The 22,574-nt window shown below is 51.8% G+C and overlaps 1 protein-coding gene across 1 annotated transcript in view; it reads left to right on the top strand.

Moving 5' to 3' along the window:
• Positions 1-22,574, top strand: part of XYLT1 (xylosyltransferase 1) — a 294,390-nt gene that overhangs the window by 223,979 nt on the left and 47,837 nt on the right. Inside the window, exon 5 of the mRNA XM_059154282.1 lies at positions 848-1,050. Within this exon, the coding sequence (XP_059010265.1) occupies positions 848-1,050 (203 nt within the window). The remainder of the gene's footprint in view (positions 1-847; positions 1,051-22,574) is intronic.

The following is a 22,574-nucleotide window of genomic DNA, read 5'->3' as shown; positions in this document are numbered from 1 at the left end:
CCAGGTGGTAAATATATTAGGCTCTGCAGGCATATGCTCCTGCCACAGGGACTCTGCTCTTCATGGGAGTGGGAAAGCAGCCTTGAGAAATGCACGTGTCTGTGTGGCTGTGTTCCAACAAAACTTTATTTACAAAACCCCGCAGCAGGCTTTCCGACCCCTGTGCTGTCTTGGCGGGGAGGTTTTTGTTGGTCTGCTGACCCCTTCATCAAAAAAGCATAAGAGAATGGTTGATCACAGCAGGCCTGTGAGAGGGGCCGGTGGAGGAATCCTGCCCCTCGAAATACTCATCAGGTTTAGACACAGTCACACTTCCTAGCTGCTCATCCTCAGACCACATGTGTCAGTCTTTAAAAATGCAGAGTCCTGGGGCACCTGGGTGGCTCAGTGGGTTAAAGCCTCTGCCTTCAGCTCAGGTCATGATCCCAGGGTCCTGGGATCGAGCCCCGCATCGGGCTCTCTGCTCGGCAGGGAGCCTGCTTCCCCCTTCCCCTCTCTTTCTGCCTGCCTCTTTGCCTACTTGTGATCTCTGTCTATCAAATAAATAAATAAAATCTTTTAGAAAATGCAGAGTCCTGGGCACCAGCCCACGCCTTGTGAGCGCTTAGCTCAGAGGTGGGGCCTGGGAGTCAGCATTTCAAGTAACTGAAGGAAATTTTTAAAAAAATAATAAGGTTTTGAAGGCCACCATAGAAAGGACACTCCCAGCTGGAACCAGTTCCTTGGCCAAGTCCACGCTGTTCAGAAGCCATGTCACCTAAACGGGAAGGGAGACAGAGGGGGTGAGGGGCACGTCCGCCCGTGTTCTGGGCCGCTGAATGTCCCTTCTTCTCTCCCTGGGGGAAAGCGCTCGAATTACTTGCATCGGCAAGTGCTGCAGTTCGCCGGACAGTACGGCAACGTTCGTGTCACGCCCTGGAGGATGGCCACCATCTGGGGGGGCGCCAGCCTCCTGTCCACGTACCTGCAGAGCATGCGGGACCTTCTGGAGATGACCGACTGGCCCTGGGACTTCTTCATCAACCTCAGCGCCGCCGACTACCCCATCAGGTAAGGTGGCCTTGCTCTCGCTGGAGGCCGGGGCGCAGGTGCTTTGTGCCCCAGTGACGCACCGCAGAGGCCTGGCCTGTGAGCTCCTTCTGCCGGGGATCTGAGTCGGACCCAGCTGCATTCGTGGGTACATGCAGGAGCCAGAAAGACCCATCCCCAGCTAGAGTTTCCATTCAAGTTGGCATGGGGGGAAAACAAACAAAATTAGTAAAATGGCACATGAGAAAAATAAAGCAGAAGAAACCAGCCGGGAGAGTTAACAATTTTAGCAGGAGCGGCTGGGTAAGTCCTTCCTGAGAAGAACAGGAGGAGGAGGAGCGAGTGTCTGGGACCCGGAGCGTGGCCCTAGGCCAAGGGAACAGCAGCTGTGGGGTCCTGAGATGGGGCTGTGCTTGCTCTGCTGGGGGAGCAAGGGGCCTCAGGGTGGCTGGAACAGAGCAGGTGACGGATGGAGTAGTAGGAGGTCGGAGGGAATTCTGGGGCAGGATCAGGTTGCTTCTAGAATGTGGGTGCCGTGGGCGTGTTTGATTCGGGGCAGGACCGGGTCTGACTCTGGTGTCGGAAAGGGGAGCAGCAGGTCTGTTGTGACGGCACGGCAGTCACGGACACGCATGTTTGGGCTGTTTGAGGCTCACTCTGCGTGTGTGCATGTTTGGTGGCTATAACTTGTCCCAACCGAAAGGCTTGCCCATGTTTTAAGATTGGGAGGTTTCACGTGAAACGATAAAATGGGGAACTGCTCTCCAACACCAGCCCCGGGCGCTCCTGTGGGCCCTTGGCCACAACCGTGTGGCACTTCCCCACCAGCCGGCAGCCCCGAAGCCCCAAGAAACTCCGATGGCACCAGGAAGGTCCGTCCCTTTGCACAAACACTGATCTGCTCTTGAGAATCGGCCATAAGCAGAGGAAACCCTTCTAAAGATGTCATGAGGTTAAAAAAAAAAAAGGGGGGGAAGAAAATGAGCTTTATTTCCTGCCAGAAGGCCACTCTTTGCTTGACTGTGTCTTCCATCCTGATTCATGGTGGGGCTAAAAAGAAGAGGATGGGGAGCAAAGGGCGGGGCCTGCCTTCCTCTGATGGCGCCAGGGCAGGGGGCGGGGCCTGCCTTCCTCTGGTGGCGCCAGGGCAGGGGGCGGGGCCTGCCTTCCTCTGATGGCGCCAGCATTCCTGCAACAGCCAGATGAAGGCGTCTTAAAAAAGTAATATATTTTTTATTTTTTTAAATCAGGGCGATTTCCAAGCAGGCACTGGAATGCCAACCACAGTCTAATGAACCCCCACGTGCACATCACCTAGTTTCAGCTCGAATCAGGTCGTAGCAAGTGCCGATAGAGCTGTACCCTCCCCCGCTTCCCCATCGAAGTGCTTCCCAGACACCATGTCATATCTGTAAGAGTTTTAGTATGCATCCCTTTTAAGCTAACATCCACGTGACTGTCACACTTAAAATACTGACCGTCGTTCCTGGTGCCATCCGTTACGGAGACCATACATCCCCAGGAGTTGGGGGTTGAACCAAATAAACTCCAGGCAGAGAGGGATATTCACTGTTCAAAGCTAGAAACAGTCTCTGTCTCCTTCACAGTGCAATCCTGGTGCCCTCCTTGGCTTGGTGGCATCTCATTGTCTGCTGGGAAGCCATGGGCCCTGGAGAGGACCTGGGGATGTCACAGTCGGGTCAGTTTCGGCAGGGTCCACCTGGCAACCTGAGAAAGATGATGGTTGTTAGAAAGATCCCTGTTTTTCTTTTGTTCAGAGGAGAGCAAGGATAAGCAGATTATGAAACAGGGCTGGCAGATCTTAACTTACTTACTTCCTTATTCACTTGTTCGGGTGCCCATTCCATAAACATGTGGTCAGGGACTCCTGTGCTAGGTACTACCTGGACATTTAGTGAGCAAATGCGCCCCAACCTTACCTGATGGTGCATGTCCCCTAGTTGGGAGAGTAGAATTAAAGGTGCCATGTGAAGAGTTAAAGAGCTAGAAAATGAGGGGGTAGGGTGGGGGGGACAGGGTCAGGCAGTCAGAAAGGCCTCTGAATGTGCCAAGTTTGGACTTGAGAACTGAAGGCTAAGAAGCGATTGTCAGGCAGATGAGAAAGAGCTCCTTCTCGACTAGAATTTCCCCACCTGAACACTCCTGACATTAGTAGCCTGAATGAGTCTTTGTTGTGGGGACCATCCCGGGCATGGCAGGACGTGTAGAAGCAGCCCCTGGCCTCGGTCCAATAGATCTGAATCATGCTGAACCCCAACTTGGGACAACCACAGTTAGCCCCAGACATTGCCCAGTGTCCCCAAGGGCAGAATTACATCTGGTTGAGAACCTTTCCTGAGGGAGAGAACAGTCTGGACAAGACATGGGTCAGAGATGACCTTGCTGCATTTGAGATCTTTTAAAATGGAGGGAGTATAGTAAAAGAATGAGAGGCGAGTGGAGAGAAGCAAGTGAGGATGTTCCCCCTCTGTCTTCCAAGAAAGGACTGAGTTCAAAGTCATCCCCAAATGTTGAGCATAACAGCTAATAAGGCAGCCACTTCGTTCAACCCTCAAAGCAAACTTGTTTTATAGAAGGGCAACCTGGGACCCAAGGTCATGTAAGAAATATGTGGCAGAGTGGACATGAGAACCAGTTCTCTGCTGTTCCAAGGCTGGTGTTCTTTCTGCTTGAAGTTGGCCCTTGGGGAAGTTAGCCAGAGCTAGAGTGGCAAGATGGCCCCAGGGTATGTAGAGAGCACCACGGGAGCCAGTCCCGCCCCTCACATGGGACCACTTGGCAGCAGGGAAGGTCCTTGGAGGTAGGAAGGTCACTTGTGGTCCCGAGTCTGCTCATTGATCCTGTAGACCCCTGGTGGAGACCCCAGAGGTCACCTCATCCTTGGTCAAGGGGTGGTACTCTGCCAGAGACCTCTGGAGGTCAGGTGGGCATTCCTGTGCTCACGAGGCTGCCCCCTAGGGGCCCTGTGTTGACTTGCCACAACCATGGCCTCAACCAGCTCAGCCGGGCCAGGGTATTGGGATCTCTAGCATTACAGCCTCCAGGAGGGTGGGTGATGAGAAGCCCAGCAGATGGCTTAGGGCTCGAGTCTGAGTTCTGCCACCTCACTAGCCATATGACCATCTGCGAGGAAATTCAGTCTTTGTGAAACCAGGATCCGATCACAGAACCTAGCAGAGGATCGGGCACTTACCAAGTACTCGGTAAATGTCAACTGCTCATTCCTGAGCGGCATCCAAGGCTGAAACTCCTGTATGTCCGAGGGGCCTGGGAATCCTTTGCTAGACCACGTGCCAAACTGATTTTGGGTTTCAGAGAAGAGAGTTCTGGAATTTTTTGCTTTCTTAGCTTCAGTGCTCCAGGTCCCTCTGTGCCTCGGTCCGTCTGTCCTTCCCTCCCTCCGCCCCGCTGCCGTCATTTCTGTGCTCCCCCCGTTCTTCTGCCCGCTTCACTCTGCCAGCCTCATGGCCAGAGGCACTTCACGCCTCGAGCCCTGCTGGTTCCTCCTGCTTTTGTTTCTGTGAAGTCGCCCCACGCAAAAGCATATGAATTTTGCAGATGAATGATTTTATCCTGGGCAACTCTGATAGGCTTTCACTTCCCATCTGCTGCTCCATCTGTAGCTTCCAGAACCACTACTCCCATCCCGAGAAGGATGAGCACAGTTAGGAGCCTCCTCAAAGGGGCAGGCGTGCCCATCAGAAGTTTCTCAGAGGCTCTGAAAACAGAGGGGCTTTCCAAGGGCAGAGCCCACCCAACGTGGCTGCTCTGGGCTGTTGTAGATTCGACCCTACCTCTCTGTGTCCCCCTGCCCAGCTCGAACTGGGGAGCCAGACTCTTCCCTTCTCTAGCCATAAGGACTCACTGATCTCGACTGGCCCCCAGCCTTGTAGGCCCTGGACACTGAGAGCCTGGTCACAGGTTCTGAGCCATCACCCTGGCTGTGGGGACAAGGTGCACGGCATTCTGCACCCCAATTTGTACACCTGGGAAGGGGACCTAGTTAGTACCTACTTCACAGGAACGTTAGGAAGCGTCAATGAAATATTGAATATCCAGGGCTTCAGCACCATGCCTGACACATAGAAAGTGCTGGATAAATACCGGCTGTTGATATTCTAGCGGTGGAATCCTGTGGGCCTCAACCAAGCTGCTGACTTCTCTCCTTTTCCTCACAGAGAGACTAGCAAAATATTACCTGAACTCCCATCTCTCTCGAAAGTGGGAAAAGCAAAGTGGGATGATGAAAACTGAGTATCTCAAGAAAAACAGGCTAGAACCAACCTGTTTGTGAATGAGAAGCATGGTCCTGTGTTTGGAATATGCAGGCTACGTGTGTGTAAAGAATCCTTCCTTCTCTGCTGTGACATGGCGCCGGGGCCCACATGGGCTCCGGCTGGAGTTGGTTATGCCTCCAGGGCATGGACAAAATGAGATGTTTGCAAACACTGAGACTCTGCCTGGTCTTGAGTCATCAAAGGACGTGGTGGGTCTGTTGAGTGTATCCTGCTTACTAAGGCAGGAAGCTACACTGGGTGACTTTTCGTTAGTTGGGCTGCAAGGGACCACCGCATTTCACACTGTTACTTGGTTTGGGCCCGTAGTATAACAGACGCCACACCGGTCATCCTTCACTAGGCCCTCTGTCCTGGGTCGCATCAGATGCACACGGGAGGAGAGCTGAGCGTATCTATGGCCCCTCGGGGGGCCTCACATTCTCTCTGGTGTGCACGCGTATGCACGTGCGTATATGTGGCAGGGGAAAGAGTGTTGACATTTTTCAAGCTAAATCTGGGGTCTACTGTCTTGCCTCTTGGGGATCCACTGCCCTAAGGTCTAATCCAATGGGGCCCACTCTGGAGACATTTCAGTGACCCTTGTCCGTAGACCCAGACTTCTTTCCTAAGCCACTAGCAGAGCCCCAGGCCAGGAGCACAAGAACCTCTCTGGGGTGCCTCAGCAGGAAACGTCAGCTCATAAAGACAGGAAGCAGGTGTCCGGGCTTCTCAACTGTCCTAAATACAATGTTTCCATAACACTAATGGAGCAAAACTTCCGTCCGGGTCCAGCAGACATTCCCTGCACACTTTCTGCGTCCAGTCCTCTGCTGGAACCTTTTACATGTATTTTGTCTTAATCCTCATTCCCTCAAAACGTACCTTCCACCGTGTAAGAAAAGATGAGGAGGTTAATATTAAAACAGAACCTCTGGTCAGTGTTGTGGAAGTCAGACCCTTGGTTATGTTTAGCACACATCCTGGTCAGCCTGGGGTAGGAAGTTAAATTAATCAGTACCGATGCCCAGGCCTCTGTGTATAGTTGCTTCCTTTTCAGTCCTTGAGTCTGCCCAGTGATTCCCCCCCGCCCCCGATTTTATTTATTTGAAAGAAAGAGTGTGTAAGTGAGAGAGAGCGAGAACAAGAGCAGAGGGGGGTGCTGGAGGGAGATGTAGGCTCCCCACTAGACACCCAACTGACCGAGCCACCCTGCCCAGAGACTTTTGAGTGGGTCAAAGAATTCCTGTTGGTAACAGCGATTCACAACCACAGCAAATGCAAACACAGCACTTAGTACATCCCAGGCATAATTCTAAGAGCCTAACGTAGTCCTGACAGCAACTCTATGAAGTATACATATTTAGTATCCCCATTTTTCATATGAAAACACTGAGGCACAAGGATGTTAAGATATTTGACTACAAGGATACAGCCAGTAAGTGGCAAAACCAGTTTTTTGTTTTTTTTTTTTTTAATTGAGGCAAAATCGACCTAATATAGAATGAACCACTTTAAAGTGTTCAATCCCGTGGCCTTTAGGGCATTGATGGTCCAGTTCTAGAACATTTGTATCATCCCAGGAGGAGGCTCCGTACTTCGTAAGCAGTCCATCTCTCCCCATCCACCACGTCCCCCACCCAGACCCTGTGAACCAGTAATTCGCTTCTGTGGATTTGCCTTTCCCGGATATTTTGTACAAATGGAGTCATACAGGGGCACCTGGGTGGCTCAGTGGGTTAAGCCGCTGCCTTCGGCTCGGGTCATGATCTCAGGGTCCTGGGATCGAGCCCCGCATCGGGCTCTCTGCTCAGCAGGGAGCCTGCTTCCCTCTCTCTCTCTCTGCCTGCTTCTCCGACTACTTGTGATTTCTCTCTGTCAAATAAATAAATAAAATCTTTAAAAAAACAAAACAAAACAAATGGAGTCATACACTAGGGGACATTTTGTGACGGGCTTCCTTCACTTAACGTGCTCTGTCGGTCATCCGCATTATACCCTATATCAGCACCTCGTTGCTTTTTATGACTGGTGAGCTGTCCATTGTGTGGACACACCACCATTTCTCTGTTCATCAGCTGATGGAACTGGGATTCTGGGGAGCTCCCTGCAAGCCGTGTCTGTCAGCTTGGATCGTGCTGTGTGCTGAGAACGGAGGACCTCATCTGGTTCAAGAAGCTGGGGCTCTGTCCTTGAGATTCTGCACAGCCCTTGGTAGTCAAGGACTCTTGCTGACTGAGCCCTGGGGATGCTGGGGTCAGGCTGATGGGATGTAGCCCTGTCCATAGAGCTCGGTGACCTGTCCCACTCAGCTCAGCCGCCACTGGCCTAGTTCCCAGTGTTTCCAGTTGGTTGAGACAGATTGAGGGGCTGAAGAGGGAGAGATGTAGGCCTAGGGTCTGAACACAAAGCTTACTTGTTCCTTCCTTCACCATCCAGCTCCCTTCTGAAGGCAGCTGAGAGCAGTCCCACACTCCCACAGATGAGTTCAGGAGATGGGGCTCTCTCTGACTTTCTCTGTTCCTCAACAGATATGTATTGAGCACCTACTGTGTGCCACTGTGCTAGGCAGATACTCAACCATGAGAAGAAGCAGAGGTAGATCCTGCCCTCATCCGAGTGGTCAAGATCGAGCCAGACCCCCTGGGTTCAAATCCCAGCTCTTCTGTTGTCTGGCTTTGAATTTGGGCTTGAGAAAATCACTTAATGTCTCTGTACCTCAATCATGTCATCTGTAAAATGGGGATAATATTGGCATCACCCCATATGGTTGCTAAGAGGGTTCAGTGAGTTCCTGTACATAAAGTGCTTAGCACACAGCGCTATGTAGCAGCCATTGTTACTAACAGAAGGGAAATGGACATTAAGCAGAATGATGAAACGGGTGAACACATCATTACAAAGAAAGGCAGGTGTTCTGCAGGGAAGGAAGGAGGGATCTAGAAGCACCCAACAGGTAAAGCTCACCTGGGCCAGGGGCCTGGGACAGCCTCCTGAAGAGGCAGCATGTGAACTGAGGTGTGTATCATGGGTGTTAGTACCTCAGTGGAATCATGAGGGGTCCCAGGAGAGCATTCTGGAGAGGGGACGGCCCTAGCAAAGGCCCAGTGGTAGGAGGAACCATGGCATGTTCAAAGCTAATGTAGCTGAAACAAAGGAGCAAAGGATGGTCTTTCTACCAGTGAGGTAGGTCAAGGCCAGTCCCTGCAGGGACTTTGGATCACCTGATGGGTGGTTGAACCCTTAGCCATGAGCCGTGTGGTTTTAACGAGGAGAAATCATATTTGCAATCTGGAGGGATCACTTGGGCCTTTGTGGGGGACAGTTGGGAGGGAGACACAGGTGGGAGTGGGGAGACAAGCAGGGCAGGAGGTGGTTGCTTCTGCTGACCCCAGAACCACGCCTAGAAAGTTCTGGGTGGTCTCCACTCCTCCCCAGAGGAAGGAGCCCGGGAAGTCATCATGAACTTCCTGAATGCAGGCCGCCATATGGCCTTCCGTCACACAGAGCCTGGCAGCCACCTTCTGTTTTGGGACCAGGGCCCACCTTGCATGAAATACCCCTACAGGGGAGACTCCCCGGGCAGAGGCTAGCATAGAGAAGCCAGAATGGCCTAAAGGGGAAGCACCTATGGCTATGATATCTCTTTGTTCTTTTAGTTTTAGGCTTACAGTTAAATACACATCACGTAAAATTTACCCTCTTAACCTTTTTTGCACCGAGTACATTCACTGGCACTGCTGTGCAACTAATCTGCAGGACACTTTTCATCTTCCAAACTGGAACTCTGTGCCCGTTAAATGACAAATCCACATTCTCCCCTCTCTGGCCCCCTGCAGCCGACACTCTGTTTCTGTGAATTTGACTTCACATAAATGGAATCATATAAACAGTACTTGGCTTTCTGTGATTGGCTTATTTCATGGAGCATGATGTTCTCAGGGCTCACTCGTGTTGTAGCAGGTGTCCAAATTCCCTCCCTTTTTATGGCCAAGTAATATTCCGCTGCATGATTATTTGTTCCATATTTTGCTTATATGTTCCTCCTGTCAACAATAGGTGCTTGGATTATTTCCACCTCTTTTCCGCCGTCAGTAATGCTGCTGTGAACATGGGTGTAAAAATACCTCTTCACCTCTCTGCTTTCAGTTTTTTGGGGGATACACCCCAAAGTAGGATTACTAGATCATGTGATAGTTGTTTTATTTTTGTTTTTTTGAAGACTTTCCATACCGTTTTCCGCATCAACTTTCCAACCATTTTCTGCACAAAGGTTCCCACCAGTAATGCAGAAGGGTTCCAATCTCTCTACATTCTTACCAACATGTCATTTTTCTGGTGTTTTGGTAGTAGCCATACTAATAGGTGTAAGGTGCTTCTTGTTCTTTTTAAGGAGCATAAACTCCTGAAGCAGAGGACCCTGTGACCCTTGGAAACATTGAGGAGCTGGCGCAGCTCTCAGTAGAAGCGGGAGGCTGGGTACAGGGAATCGTCTCCCACAGATGATGGCTTTCCAATGATTCTTCTAGAACTTCGACCTGACACATATCAGTCCCCTGTGTCATTTCCCACCCTGCTCAGTAGCTGCGCCTGCCTGCCTGTTGACCAGAAGCTGGAAGCCCGTGTGCTCTGCCCCACCTCTCCATCCAGGTCTGCCTAGTTTTACCCCTGCCACCTTTCTCGTGAACATTCCCGCCTGTGGCCCCCTCCGTCTCAGCCCAAGTCACACCCTCACTGCTCCTGGGTCATCAGAGTCCCCCAGGAGGATGGAGGCAGAGCAGACCCTGAAAATGGCCATCTGGCAAAGCAGCAGGTCCCACGGCCTTCTGGAAGACTCAAACAAACGTGCAGCTCACATATTCCTACCTTGTGGGGCCCAGGCTGAGCACCAGGCACTGCTAGGTGTTGGGAAATGGAACAGTGGAAGGTCCTCGCTCGTTCCCTGAGAGAGTTTACACTCTGTGGGAGAAGCGGAGCCTCTAAATTCAATAATGGAAGGGCATCATGATGGAGAGTAAGAAGGGGTCAGGAAAGATAAAATACCTCTTAAGAGTGTGTTTAAGCCATGTCCTGAGGGGACCGACCCATGTCCTTAAGGGAGCCCACTATGAAAAAGCAGGAGTGGAGGTTATCAGGCAAAGCGAACAGCATATGCAAGGTTCCTGGGGGCAGGGCAGAGCCAGCGTGGTCCGGGAACGAGAGAGAAGGGCAGTAAGAAAGAGCAGAGCCATAGAAGTGGGGAGGGAAGGAAGCGGAGTTTGGAGACACCCATGAGGAGAGTTGCCAGGCCCTGGTTCCATCTTCCTTCCCCTACCTACCTGCCTCTTCTCTCCTTACTGGCCGCTCTGTCCTAGTTCCCTGCGGCTGCCGAGAGAAAGTCCCCGATAGGGTGGCTTGCAACCACCTCCATGACCTTACAGTTCTGGAGGCGGGAAGTCTGAAATCAGGGCCGTTGGCGGAGCCGTGCTCCCTCTGCAGCTCCTGAGGACAGTCCTTCCTCGTGTCTTCTCGCTTCCGGTGGTTGCGGCCGCCAGTAGCGCTCCTTGCCTTGACGCAACCTGCGAGTCTCTGCATCTTTCCTCGTTGGGCCGTCCATCCGCTCTTTCTCTCTCTCCACATGCCTTGTCATGGGCACATCAGTCATTGGGTTTAGGGCCAGCCTGAATCCAGTATGACCTCCTCTTAACTAATTTGCCCCTACAAAGCCCCTCTTTCCAAATAAGGTCACCTTCTGATGACCTTATTTTGGATGGGAATTCTGGGGAGGGGAATGCCCTTCAGCCCAGGACAGCCTCCCATGGCCCCTTGCTGGGCTGCGCATCCGATGCTGCTGTCCTGTGGGAGGGGGTGGGGCTGTCCTCCGTCTCCAGCAGTGTCTGGAGCCCACTCTGAAGGCTGATCTTGCACAGACTGTCCTCTCGCCATCGATGTGCGGATGGAATTGGTATTCCCCATCCCTTCACTCAGCAGTCACTTCCTGAGCACCTGCTGTGCACTGGGCCCTGTGGGTACAGCAGGCAGCAAGACAGGGTCCCTGCCACAGCCAGGATGGTTCTCAACAGGATTGTGAGGGGTCCACGTGGTTCTTGGACGTTTTCCTCAAAATACCTTTTTTTTTTTTTTTTTAAAGATTTTATTTATTTATTTGACAGAGATCACAAGCAGGCAGAGAGGCAAGCAGAGAGAGAGAGGAGGAAGCAGGCTCCCCGCTGAGCAGAGAGCCTGATGCGGGGCTCGATCCCAGGACTCTGAGATCATGACCTGAGCCGAAGGCAGCGGCTTAACCCACTGAGCCACCCAGGCGCCCCACAAAATACCTTTAACTCAGGTTCTTTAGGGGCACTTGGGTGATTCAGTCAGTTAAGTGTCTGACTCTTGATCTCAGCTCAGGTCTTGATCTCAGGGTCATGAGTTCAAGCCCGGTGTTGGGCTCCATGTTGGGCGTGGACCCTAGTAAAGAGAGAGAGAGGGAGAGGGAGGGAGGGAAAAAGAAAGAAATATATCAGATATATACATATACATATATATATATATATATATATACACATATATATATATACATATATATATATAAATGTGTGTGTGTATGTATATATATAATATTCTTTAAAATATGACCCCACCCAGACCAGATGAATATAAGTTCCTTACGGGAAGCAAAAATCTGTGTAGTTTTTTAAACTCGCCAGGTGGTTGGAGTACACAACAAGAGCTGCAAACCCCTGATCTAGAAGAGACACAGACATAGTCGCTTAATTACAGTGATAAAAAGGGAGGTAAATGCTCTGCTGGAAAAGATGTTAGCCTCAGTACTTGGTGGGAAGTCCTACTGAGGGGCCCAGCACCCAGGGTACTGGGTGTGTCCGTTCCTCTTCGTGGCCACTTCCTCGGCATCCAGACACTTCTCTTTGCATGTTCAGAGGTGCACGTCCTCGAAGACCCCCAAACCCTGTCCAAGGAAAGCTCTGCCCAGTTGCTGCGTGAGTCAGAAAGGGCATAGCTTCTCAGGCTGTTGTTCACAAGGAAACTGGAAAAACTTGCCAGTAATTATGCTGTTAACTGTTTTGTTCACATCTAGTAGCAAAATAATCATTTCCTCAGCCCTGTTATTTTTCAGCCTGACGGAGCACCCTCCTGCCTTTGCAGAAATGCTCTTGGCTTCACTCTTGCCAGCTGTTCTGGGTCTCCTGGCTGTATCTGAGGTCGGACAGCCTGTCGGGCTCTCTTGGGGCTAGGACTGACCCAGGGCATCCTCCGGACAAACGGAGAGCAGCCCGAGTGCTTGGAGCTCTCAGGGGACTTGGTGGAAAAGCGCTGTGGCTCTTCAGGAAGCCAAGAGTGGTCATATCGGTTTAGAACACTGTCTTTGCGGCCGCAGATAAGGGAGGACGTTCTTGGAAGGATAGGAGAGTGGCAGGGAAAAGGCAGACGGATGTGACTGTTTCACCCAAGGGATGCCGCCGTTGGGTTTAAATGCATTTCAGCCACTTTGTCTGTTTGCTTGCTGTTATTTTTGTTTGTTTTTTTTTTTGTTTCCCATTCTTTCATTACTTGTTGGGGGGGAGGGAGGGAGTCCTGGGGGAAAGAGTTGATTTTATCTTGAATCCTGCGTTTTTTGGCCCGCAGACAGTAGAGGACCTTGGTGATTCACTCATTCATTCAGCACATGCTAAGATCCTTCTAGATGGCAGGCAACGGCAGGTAGCACCCTGCAATGGATCTTTGTGTGGTGATGGCAATGTTCTGTGACTGTGCCCTGCGCTGCAGCAGCCACTAGCCATGTGTGGCTAGTGCGGGCTTGAAATAAAAGTTTAAAAAAAAAAGAAAGAAAGCAAGCTTGAGTTGTGCCCTGTGGGGCTGAGGAATCAAATTTTAAATGTGGTTTGGTTTTAATTTAAATGTAAATGTGGGACGCCTGGGTGGCTCAGTGGGTTAAGCCTCTGCCTTGAGCTCAAGGTCATGATCTCAGGGTCCTGGGAAGGAGCCCTGCATCGGGCTCTCTGCTCAGCGGGGATCCTGCTTCCCCCTTTTTCTCTGCCTGCCTCTCCGCCTACTTGTGATCTCTCTCTCTCTCTCAGATAAATAAATAAAACCTTTTAAAAAATAAAAATAAAAAATGTGAACAGCATATCAAGCACCTCAGTCCTAGATGCTCACAGTGCAGTAGGGGAGCCAGGCAAGCGAGAACTGCCTCCACGGGCTTACGGCTGTGTCACGGCAGAAGTACTTACACTAGAGAGAGCCGCTGTGTCCTTAACAAAATGAGAGCGGATGCCACCAGTTCAGAAACAGTGTGGCCTCCGTCTTCTGCCAGTCTGATGGTCTCGCCAGGTTCCAGTCTGACTGTGCATTGAATTTTGCCACATATTTTCTTCCTAACATTTCACTCCCTAGAGCTCAGAGTTCTCCTTGCCTCTGGCAGCAGCTCTGTGTGTCTCTGGGGATGGGACTTGTCCCACCCTGGGCGCCCTCCCATTCCGTGCATTGAGCCTTTTCGCTTGTCAGGAAAGCAAGGCCTTCCTTTATGTGGCTTGCCTACCAGTGGCCAAGAGCAGGGGTGCTGTGCCTTCTAGGATGCTCCAGGTGCATCCGGGGAATTTGGCCACGAGCCCAGGGTGGTCCAGATCTGTCTCAAGGGCAACCTGGAGGGACAGCATGTGTTCAGAGATCAAGTGGAGTAAGGGAGGAGTGTTTCCACTCCCTTTTTATTGATGATCGCCGAAGTTTGGATGAGGCAGGTCTGAGGGACATTGGGGAGGTCATTGGGGAGGTAGATGGAAACCTGGAGTCAGGGCCCAGCATGGAGAGCGGTCAGGAGTGGACACTCCGAGTGGACGTCTGTGGGGAGCCCTTCAGAACCTGCCACATTCCGGTGGCTACTCGTGTCAGCTAGCATTTCGCGAGCACACGCGATCCAGGGCTCCCTGGCTAATGCATTCTCTGAAGTCTCACCAATTCCAGAAGGCAGATGCTGTGGCTGCCTCCCACCTTACAGATGCAGAAACTGAGGCTAAGGGAGGTTGAGGAATGTGTCCCATGTCTCATAGCCGGTGGGGATCAGAGCCAGGGTTTGAGCCCATGCCGCTTTGGTCACTGGAGGGGGAAAAAGACCTGAGTTCTCCCCCAGCAGGTCCTAGTGCACCCACTGGGCAGCGCTGGAATGAAGCTCTCCTCCCCACTCCCCTGTCTAAATCCATGTTCTCTCCATCCGGACGAGAGTCTGGGAGGCAGACTTGCTGCCCAAGAGAGCAGCAGTGCACATCAGAGCCTGACTCCAGGGCCTTCCGCGTGCAACAGCTGCTGAGAACCCTGTCACTGTCTGCTTTGGTCCCCACTGTATGGGGTGGGGGGGTGGCGGGTGCAGAGAAGGGCACACGGTTCAGTGGCTTCGAGGGACTGGCCCAAGATAATACAGCTTGGCAGCAGCCAAGCCAGGACTAGAACGCAGGCTCAGGGAGTCCCAAGTGCCACGTGCTTTCTGCTCCATGAGACTGGCCCTTGCGATGCACGAGCGCTTGACCCCAGGGGAAAAGGCCAGTCAGTCAAGAGCAGGGTACCCACCACATGACCACCGTGGCTAGAGCAGTCCAGGTGCCAGTGGGCGCTCTCCCTCTCTGGCTAGGAGAAGATCGGGGCTCTACCAGTCCTGCTGGCTCCAGGCGTGGACCGAGGAACCGGCTGGCTGTCCTGCCCTTGCTTCCGATCCTTGTGATAGTCCTCTTCCCTCCCGATCTCAGTCCGGAGAGTCTTACCCAGACTGCTAGACTGTGGTGCCTGATGCAATTCTCACTCATTTAAATGTCAGCCTCAAGCAGGCATGATTCAGAACAAACGGCTGCTGTCCCTCCAAATCCGCACACTTGTTCCATAGCGAGACCTAACCAGCGCGGGCATTTCCTGTGCCGTTGCCCGCTCCCCCAAGGGCACGTGAGAGGCCCCGTGGTGTCAGCCTGACCTGTATTTGAATCCCATCTCTGCCCCCTACTAGCTGGAGACAGGTGACTCCAGCCTTCCCGAGTCTCAGTTTTCTCCCCTGTAAGAGGGAGACGTCAATGTCCCGTGTCAGGGAGCCACGTGAGGAACAGTAGCCGAGAGGGAAGGCAAGCCCTACCCTTCGTCCAGCTCTGCAAGCTAAGCTGTCTGAGAAGCAGCCAGGTCAGAGCACAGTGACCCAGGCCGGGCGCCTCTGTGGGACCTCATGCTCGTCCCTCCCGCCCTCTGAAGGTCAGGACCAGGATGCTCAGCCGTCCGGAGGGGCACAGAAGACAGAGAGGGATGGCCCAGTGGGCCAGGGAGACCTTAGCTTACTGCGTCTACTCAGTTGTGTGAATGGAAGAGGCATAACAGCAAACTGTGACTGTTCGTGATCTTGACCCCAAGGAGTCAGGTGCTGCTGAGGTTTGAGGCCAGAAACAGAAACAGTTGTGGAATGCAGTTGGGGGCAAACACCAGATGCGCACCCAGGCCCTGATAACCATGCCCGGCCATCTCTCTGGCACGGACAAATTGTACCAGCAGTTGATTCTCCCTTGGGGCGAACCTAGGAAGGAGATGGGCAGACGAGGGCCTGTACTGGGAAGCCAACCAGAACCACCAGCCCCCACAGCGATTTCCTCGGAGGGTCGTTGTAAACATGAGAGACTCCGCAACACAGGACCTAATCTACAGCTGGGCATTCGCTCTAGGAGCTCAGGAAGTCATTCTCTTATTGTTATTGTTACAAAAGCTAGACATCCTGGGCACTTCTTCATTCTAGACCTAAAAAAAAAAAGGTGGTCTGGCCTTTTTAGTGGTCACTTTCTTTATTCTGTCCACTATTTTCTATCCCTGTGCCCTTGTCCTGCTGTTGAGATGCAGGCCCAGAGAGGACGCGCACACACGCCTTTGAGAAATGCGGTCGTGATGGTAGTCTCAAAGGCTGTCCCCTTGAGCTGAGCCATGCTTTGGTGCCTCTGCTCTTGAGCAACCAGGGCTCCCGTCTCCATTCTCTTCTGCAAGGCTGGTTGAAAAGACCCTTAGTGTTTCTCAGCCTCCTTGACCTCAGTGGACTGAGACACCCCTGTTCTTCTCCAGTCTGCTTGCTCTCGAATCACTGCAGCTGCAGAATCTCCCTCGGGTTTAAATATGCTCCTTCGTAGTGCCACCCCCAAATCTCCTCGCCACCTTCACCACCCCAGCCCTGTCCCTAGGCTCAAGGAGCTGCCTCTGGCCAACCTGATGACCGCTGCGAGGCCCCCAGGCAGGGTCAGAAAGTGACTGGGGCATCTGGTTGGGTGCGCAGCCGGGGTGGGGGGCGCCATGAGCAGAAGCCAGGGCCGAGAGCGCAGTCCCTGGGCTTGTCCCCGACCCTTTGCTTCTGTCCGTCTGAAGTGAGACAGCCCCGTGTGCTCCAGATGGAACACGGGGAGCCCCGGTTCTTAACCTCGGTCAATTGCCTGGAGCGCTATCTCATCAGAAGGTGGGGGATGAGGAACGAGGGGGGCTCAGTTGGTGGTGCCAGCCAGTTTTCCCAGGGTGAGACCCCAAAGTGGAATCCCACAGGAGTGCTGTGTTCCCTTTGGAGGAGGGACAGAAATGGTGCCCCCAAGAGCCGCCGCCTGTCTCCCGTGTCCATTGCTCCTCCATAGAAGGATTCTCCCCAGTGCAATTTAATTGTGTTCATCAGTCAACATTACTTGGCCAAGCCAGCCAGGGGCACAAACACTGCCACCCCTTTCTCAATGTAATTGTGCTCTTTGGGATGCCGGAATGTTGTTTAAGGCCAAGCAGTTTTTGATTACAGAGTCAATCTTTGTTTAAAAGTTGGCCGCCCTGGGGAAGTTTCTAACAAGTTACTTTAAACAATGCATTCTCTGGACACCTACAGCTAAATCGTCCCATTAATCCAAATCGCTTTGCCGGGATATGGTAAGGCTGCATCCGAGCCGGGCCTCATTCACTGGGTACCACGGCTGCAGGTGGGAGAGACGAGAGGCCCGTCATGTCCTGAACTGACCTCTAGGACACGCCCCTCTGCCAAGTGTGCCTGCCCCTGTGCAGCCAGCGCCACGTGTGTGCAGGGTATGGGCTGAGGGCTTCCCAGTCTCATTGAAACTCCTGGCCGTCAGGTGAGGTGGGACCTTCAGCATCCCCATTAGAGAGAGAGGAGGGACAGAGTTCATGGGTCATGGGGCTGAGCCCCACGTCAGGCTCCCCCCTCAGCACGGAGTCTCTGCCTGAAGATTCTTTCTGCCCCTCCCCCATCCTTGGTACGCACACTTGAGTGTTCTCTCTCTCTCTAAAATAAATCTTTAAAAATATGTATATGTATGTATAGTAGATCTACGGGCATGGTGTTGCTCAGTCAGTTGAGCATCTGACTCTTGATCTCAGCTCAGGTCTTGGTCTCACAGTTGGCAGTTCAAGCCCCGTGTTGAGCTCTGTGCTGGGCATGGAGCCTACTTAATTTAAAAAAGAAAAGAGAAAATATATATACACAGAGTTGATCTAAATAAGAAAATATTAAAGCACATATACACGGGACATGTGGCTCTTAGGTCATTCCACAAATATTTGCTGAGTGCCTGGTGTATGTCGGGCAGTTTTCTGGGTGCCGGGATACAGCAGTAAATAAAGTGCTTGCCGTTGAGGCACCCCCATGCTGGTGAGGGGGAGAGACAGTGGATGAGCAGGCGGCTGACAGATCCGGTGGAAACGCACCCCAGGGAAAACACAGTGTGGAAAGAGGGGCGTGGGCTGGGAAGGCACGTCCTAAGGAGGGCGTCTCGAGCCGCTGCGAGGAAGGTGTATAAATGACCAGAGATGGACACATAATGCCAATAAACATTTTTACAAAGAGCCATATAGTAAATATTTCAGTTTTGCAGGCTGAACGGTCTCTGTCCCTATGGCACAGTTCTCCTGCCAGAGCGACAAGTCAGCCATAGACCACACATAGACAAATAGGCATGACTCTGTTCCCACGAAACTTCACCGACAAAAGCTGGTGGCAGACTGTAGTACGTGGACCCATGCTCTAGGCCGTTCTGCTGCATCTCCCACAATTCAGATAGTGACCTTGGCCCAGACACGCATTGCGACCTTCGTAAACTCACCGCCCCATCCCCCACTCACCCACTGCCCATCTTCCCACACGTGGCTTTTCTGCATGATCTCCAATGACTCTGCCAACTCAGGCACCGGCTTGCGGTCCACTCCATGCTTCAAACTTCATGACCCCAGGTGGAGGGAGAGTGGTAGAGATTGCTGAGGGCTTCTGGGAACTTCCTCCAGACCCTGGCCTCAACTCCCACCCAGCCCTGGGTAGCTGAGCTTGACATCAAACAGCAGTCCCCTTTTCCCTTATTTTTCCTCCTGCATGGCTTAACCAGCCTTAAACTTGAGCTGGGAGGCAAGGAGTGAAACAGAGCTCCCTTCTCAGCATCGTCTGACCGGGCCGGCCGGGAGGGGACAGGCAGTTTGTTCACGTGGGTTCTCTGTGACTGTAGGCTTTTCCAGCCCCCACGTAGGGTTTGTCAGCCAGAGAAGACAGTACCGTCTTACCATCCAGCCTTCTCGGTATGAACCTGTCAGAAATACGGGTGCCTGTTAGCACTGTAATTACCCTGCACCACTGTCCTCATCGGAGTCAGAAAGATTAAGGACACTGAATCCCAAGACTCACTGATTTCAGTGTTTAGCCCACTTCCTGCTTCCCCAGAAAGCACAAGACTGGTTGATCTTTCCTTGGCTGACCTGGTAAGTTCCTGATGAACACCCCAATGCCAGCTAATTCTCCCAAGATTTCCTGGAGGGACTAGGCACATGTCCTTGGGGTGCCTTCCGTAAATCTGCCTGATCTTGTGGGTCCGGTTCCGTACCTCAAGGTGTTTGGACTCCCTTTCTATAATGTGTCTCATGAGTCTGCCGTGGTCTGCACTGCTGATTGGGGAAGAGAGAAATGTGTAACCAAGATGATGACCACAAAATGCCTTCTCATGAAATATCAGCTTTAGGACCTCACGATTGATTGACTCATTACACATCTGTGGAAACATACAGTGTGCCAGATGTCTGCAAGGACCTGGGCTTACAGCTACCAGGAGGGTAGTTAACCTCTCTGCCATCACAGATTTGACCATTAAATCATCACGTCTTTAAGATGGTGTTAGGAAGGAAGTTTACATGGATATATACAGCAAATCCCCATGCGTATAACCATTTCCCTTCTAGGGAGTCAGAGAAAGTGTCCCTGGAGAAATGTCTCAGAGCTGAGAGTGGAAAGGAGAGAAGGAATTAACTAGATGAACAACTGGGTACAAGTTTTTCAGGAGGAGGGGGTGTATGTGCAAAGGCCCTGAGGCATGAGGGAACATGGACTGTGAATCAAGTGAAGAGAGGCTTATGTGGACAAGATGTAGAAAGTGGATAAACACACAGAACAAGGCTGGATAGTCCGGCAGGCCCAGATGCCTTGGGACTTCAAGAGCTCAAGTTCTGCTTAAAAGCAACAGATCATCTTGGGGAAATTCTGTGTTGGAAATTGCCCTGACGAAATTGCATTAGCTCCTAGACAGTTTCTCAACAGTGGGGGAAGAAAGGGAAGAAAAAAGAAACTGAAGAACTCTACCAGGCTGCTGGGGTGGGCAGTAGAATATGAGAGCTAATATTTTCTGGGAGCAGATATGTGCGTTATAGCTCAGGTAATTACTTTTCCAGCAGGCTAGTCCCCCCTGTGGTTTCCTTGCTATTCTCTCTCGGGCCTCTCGGCAGCACGGTGTTCTCAGTCTCCATGCCCCTGGGGTTTCTGGGGAGATGCTGTAAGCTGGAGCTGGACCCACAAACGCCCTTTCCATTCTCTGGTAGGGGTTTGGGGGCTCAGGCCATCGGGCAGGGTAGCAGAGGGATCAGAAGTGTGCGCTTGGGGACTCACCAGAGTCTGAATCCAGCCGTCGCACATACTGGCCCCGAAACCCTAGGCAGGTGGCTTGTCCTTTGTGCACCTCTCGCTTCTCATCTGGAGCACAGACAGCATCACGCTTACCTGCCTCATCCTTTGCGGGGGGGTGGGGGGGATTTAGCTGTATAATAATAATAATATAATAATATAATAATATTTTATTATTATATTATCTGGCCTCGCCAGACACAGAATGAGTGCTCAATAAATCAGGACAGTAGGCTGACCTACCCTGGCCAGTTGACCAGGTTGCCAGTTGCACAAGTGTAGAAGCCTCTTTCTCTGAGGCTTATCTCTAGTGCCTGGCACAGTGCCTGGCACATAGCAAGAGCTCAGCAAGCCCTTTGTGCCAGGAGGACTGAAGGAGCAAACGAGTGGTCAGTGGCCATCCCCTGCAATGCACCCGGCCGCCGTGCCCACAGTCATTTATTCCTGTGTGGCGAAGGCTCGCAGATGGCATGTCCCTCGTCCTCCACTTCTGTAAGTATTCAGAGCGTTTCTGAGCTTGTTCCTTGATTGAAGACTAGTGGCAAGGTTTTGTCTTTACTTATTTCTCTCAGCTAGAGGCGTTTTCAGATTTCCCCACCATGAAAATGGACCCAGCACGCTTCCGCTGCGCGACTCTGCTCAGATTTCCCCACCATGGAAATGGAAAACATTCCAAAGCATCAGAGAGTCAATTTCAAAAGAACAATGAGCCGTGGTCGGTTCTCACAAATCTTAAAGTTGGCTCCGCCGCTTCTCCACTTAACTAGGGGTGCCAGCTCGGATGGGGAGTGGGGGCCCATGTGGGAGTCCAGCAGGCCAAGAGGTGTTGACACATCACACTTGTGCAGCAGCCTGCTGGCTTCCCTATAGCCTGGAGAGGGTCCAAATCCCAAGCGATCCCCCGCCTTTTTTTTTTTTTTTTTTTTAAGATTTTATTTATTTCTTAGAAAAAGTGAGCACGAGCAGGGGGGGGGGGGCAGAGGGATAGGAAGAAGCAGGCTCCCTGCTAAGTAAAGAGCCCGATGTGGGACTCGATCCCAGGACCTGGGTACAATACTTCAGCAGTTAACTGACTGAGCCACCCAGCACCCCCTCCCCCTGCCCTGGCCAAGTGATCTCTTGATGTCCAATGGCCGGTAACTAAGCTGTCCCCATGTTCCATGAACAGGGATGAGGGGTAGACTGTCCACCTTCCCTCGGTTTCCTTGGCTGAGCCTCTGGGCTGCAGCCCTGGGGCTCTGAGGCCCATGCATGTCCCTGCCTCTGTCTCAGCTGGCACAGGTCATGTAACTTTTCGGTCCTTCCCCATCTGCAGAATGGGTGAGAACAGAAGTCCCTACTACTTGAGGTTGTTGGGAAGGCGGATTCGAGGGGATATGAGGGGATTCGTATCCGGTTCCTGGAGCACGTGATACCTGTCCTCAGTAGTTAGCAGCAGCAGCACTGTTCTGGATAATTTAGCCAAGCTTGGGGAGACTCAGTTGGTCCATTGTAAAATGGAGCTAATGCTCCCCTTTCTAGAGAAGTTGGGAGGGTAAATGTATAGTGTGTACAAAATGTTTACGATATACCAAGCACAGTTGGTATTGTAGCCATGTTATGGGATCCCTTTTTCTGTGTGTGATATTGGGGTTCAGCTGATAGAAGTCACCATGAGTGACATTTCATGCATTCACAGTGTTATCCAGTCAACCATTACTCCAGTCACAGACATTTTAATATCCCCAAAGGAAACAGTCTGGCCCATAAGCAGTTGCTCCTAATTTCCGTGCCCCACCCCCCGTCCCTAGGTCCTGGCAGTCACCCAGTGTCCATGGGTCTACCTATCCCAGATATGTCATATGAATGGAGTCATGTAACGTGGTCTTTTATGCCTGGCTTGTCTCATTTTGCACAACGTTCACAAGGCCCGTCCGCGCAGTGACAGGTGTCCATATCGCGCTCTGTTGTATGGCAGAATAATATCCCACTGTATGGATGTACCACGTTTGGTTTATCCATTCATCGCTCAGTGGGCATTTGGATTATATCTTCCTTTTGCCTATTGTGAATAGTGCTGCTATGAATATTTATTCAGAAGTTTTTGTTTGAACACCTGTTTTCAATTTTTCTGGGTATTATGGTGACTTTTTAACATACGTGGTTCCAGTTCAACTGTCTAACAGAGAAAAGGAAGAAAGAATAAAAAGATGAAGTAGGGAAAAGGGCTTCCAGCTTCTGAGGGTTTCCTTGTTTCTGGCTGACCTCAGCCCTTGGAGGGCCAGCAAGGGAACCAACCATAGAGGTTGGGCTTGGCTTTGTTCTCAAGTTCTTGGGCCATGTCA

This window comes from Mustela lutreola, chromosome 17 (genome assembly GCF_030435805.1).
Source record: "Mustela lutreola isolate mMusLut2 chromosome 17, mMusLut2.pri, whole genome shotgun sequence".
NCBI classification, from domain to species: Eukaryota; Metazoa; Chordata; class Mammalia; order Carnivora; family Mustelidae; genus Mustela; species Mustela lutreola.
This window is presented reverse-complemented; position numbering and strand designations above follow the sequence as displayed.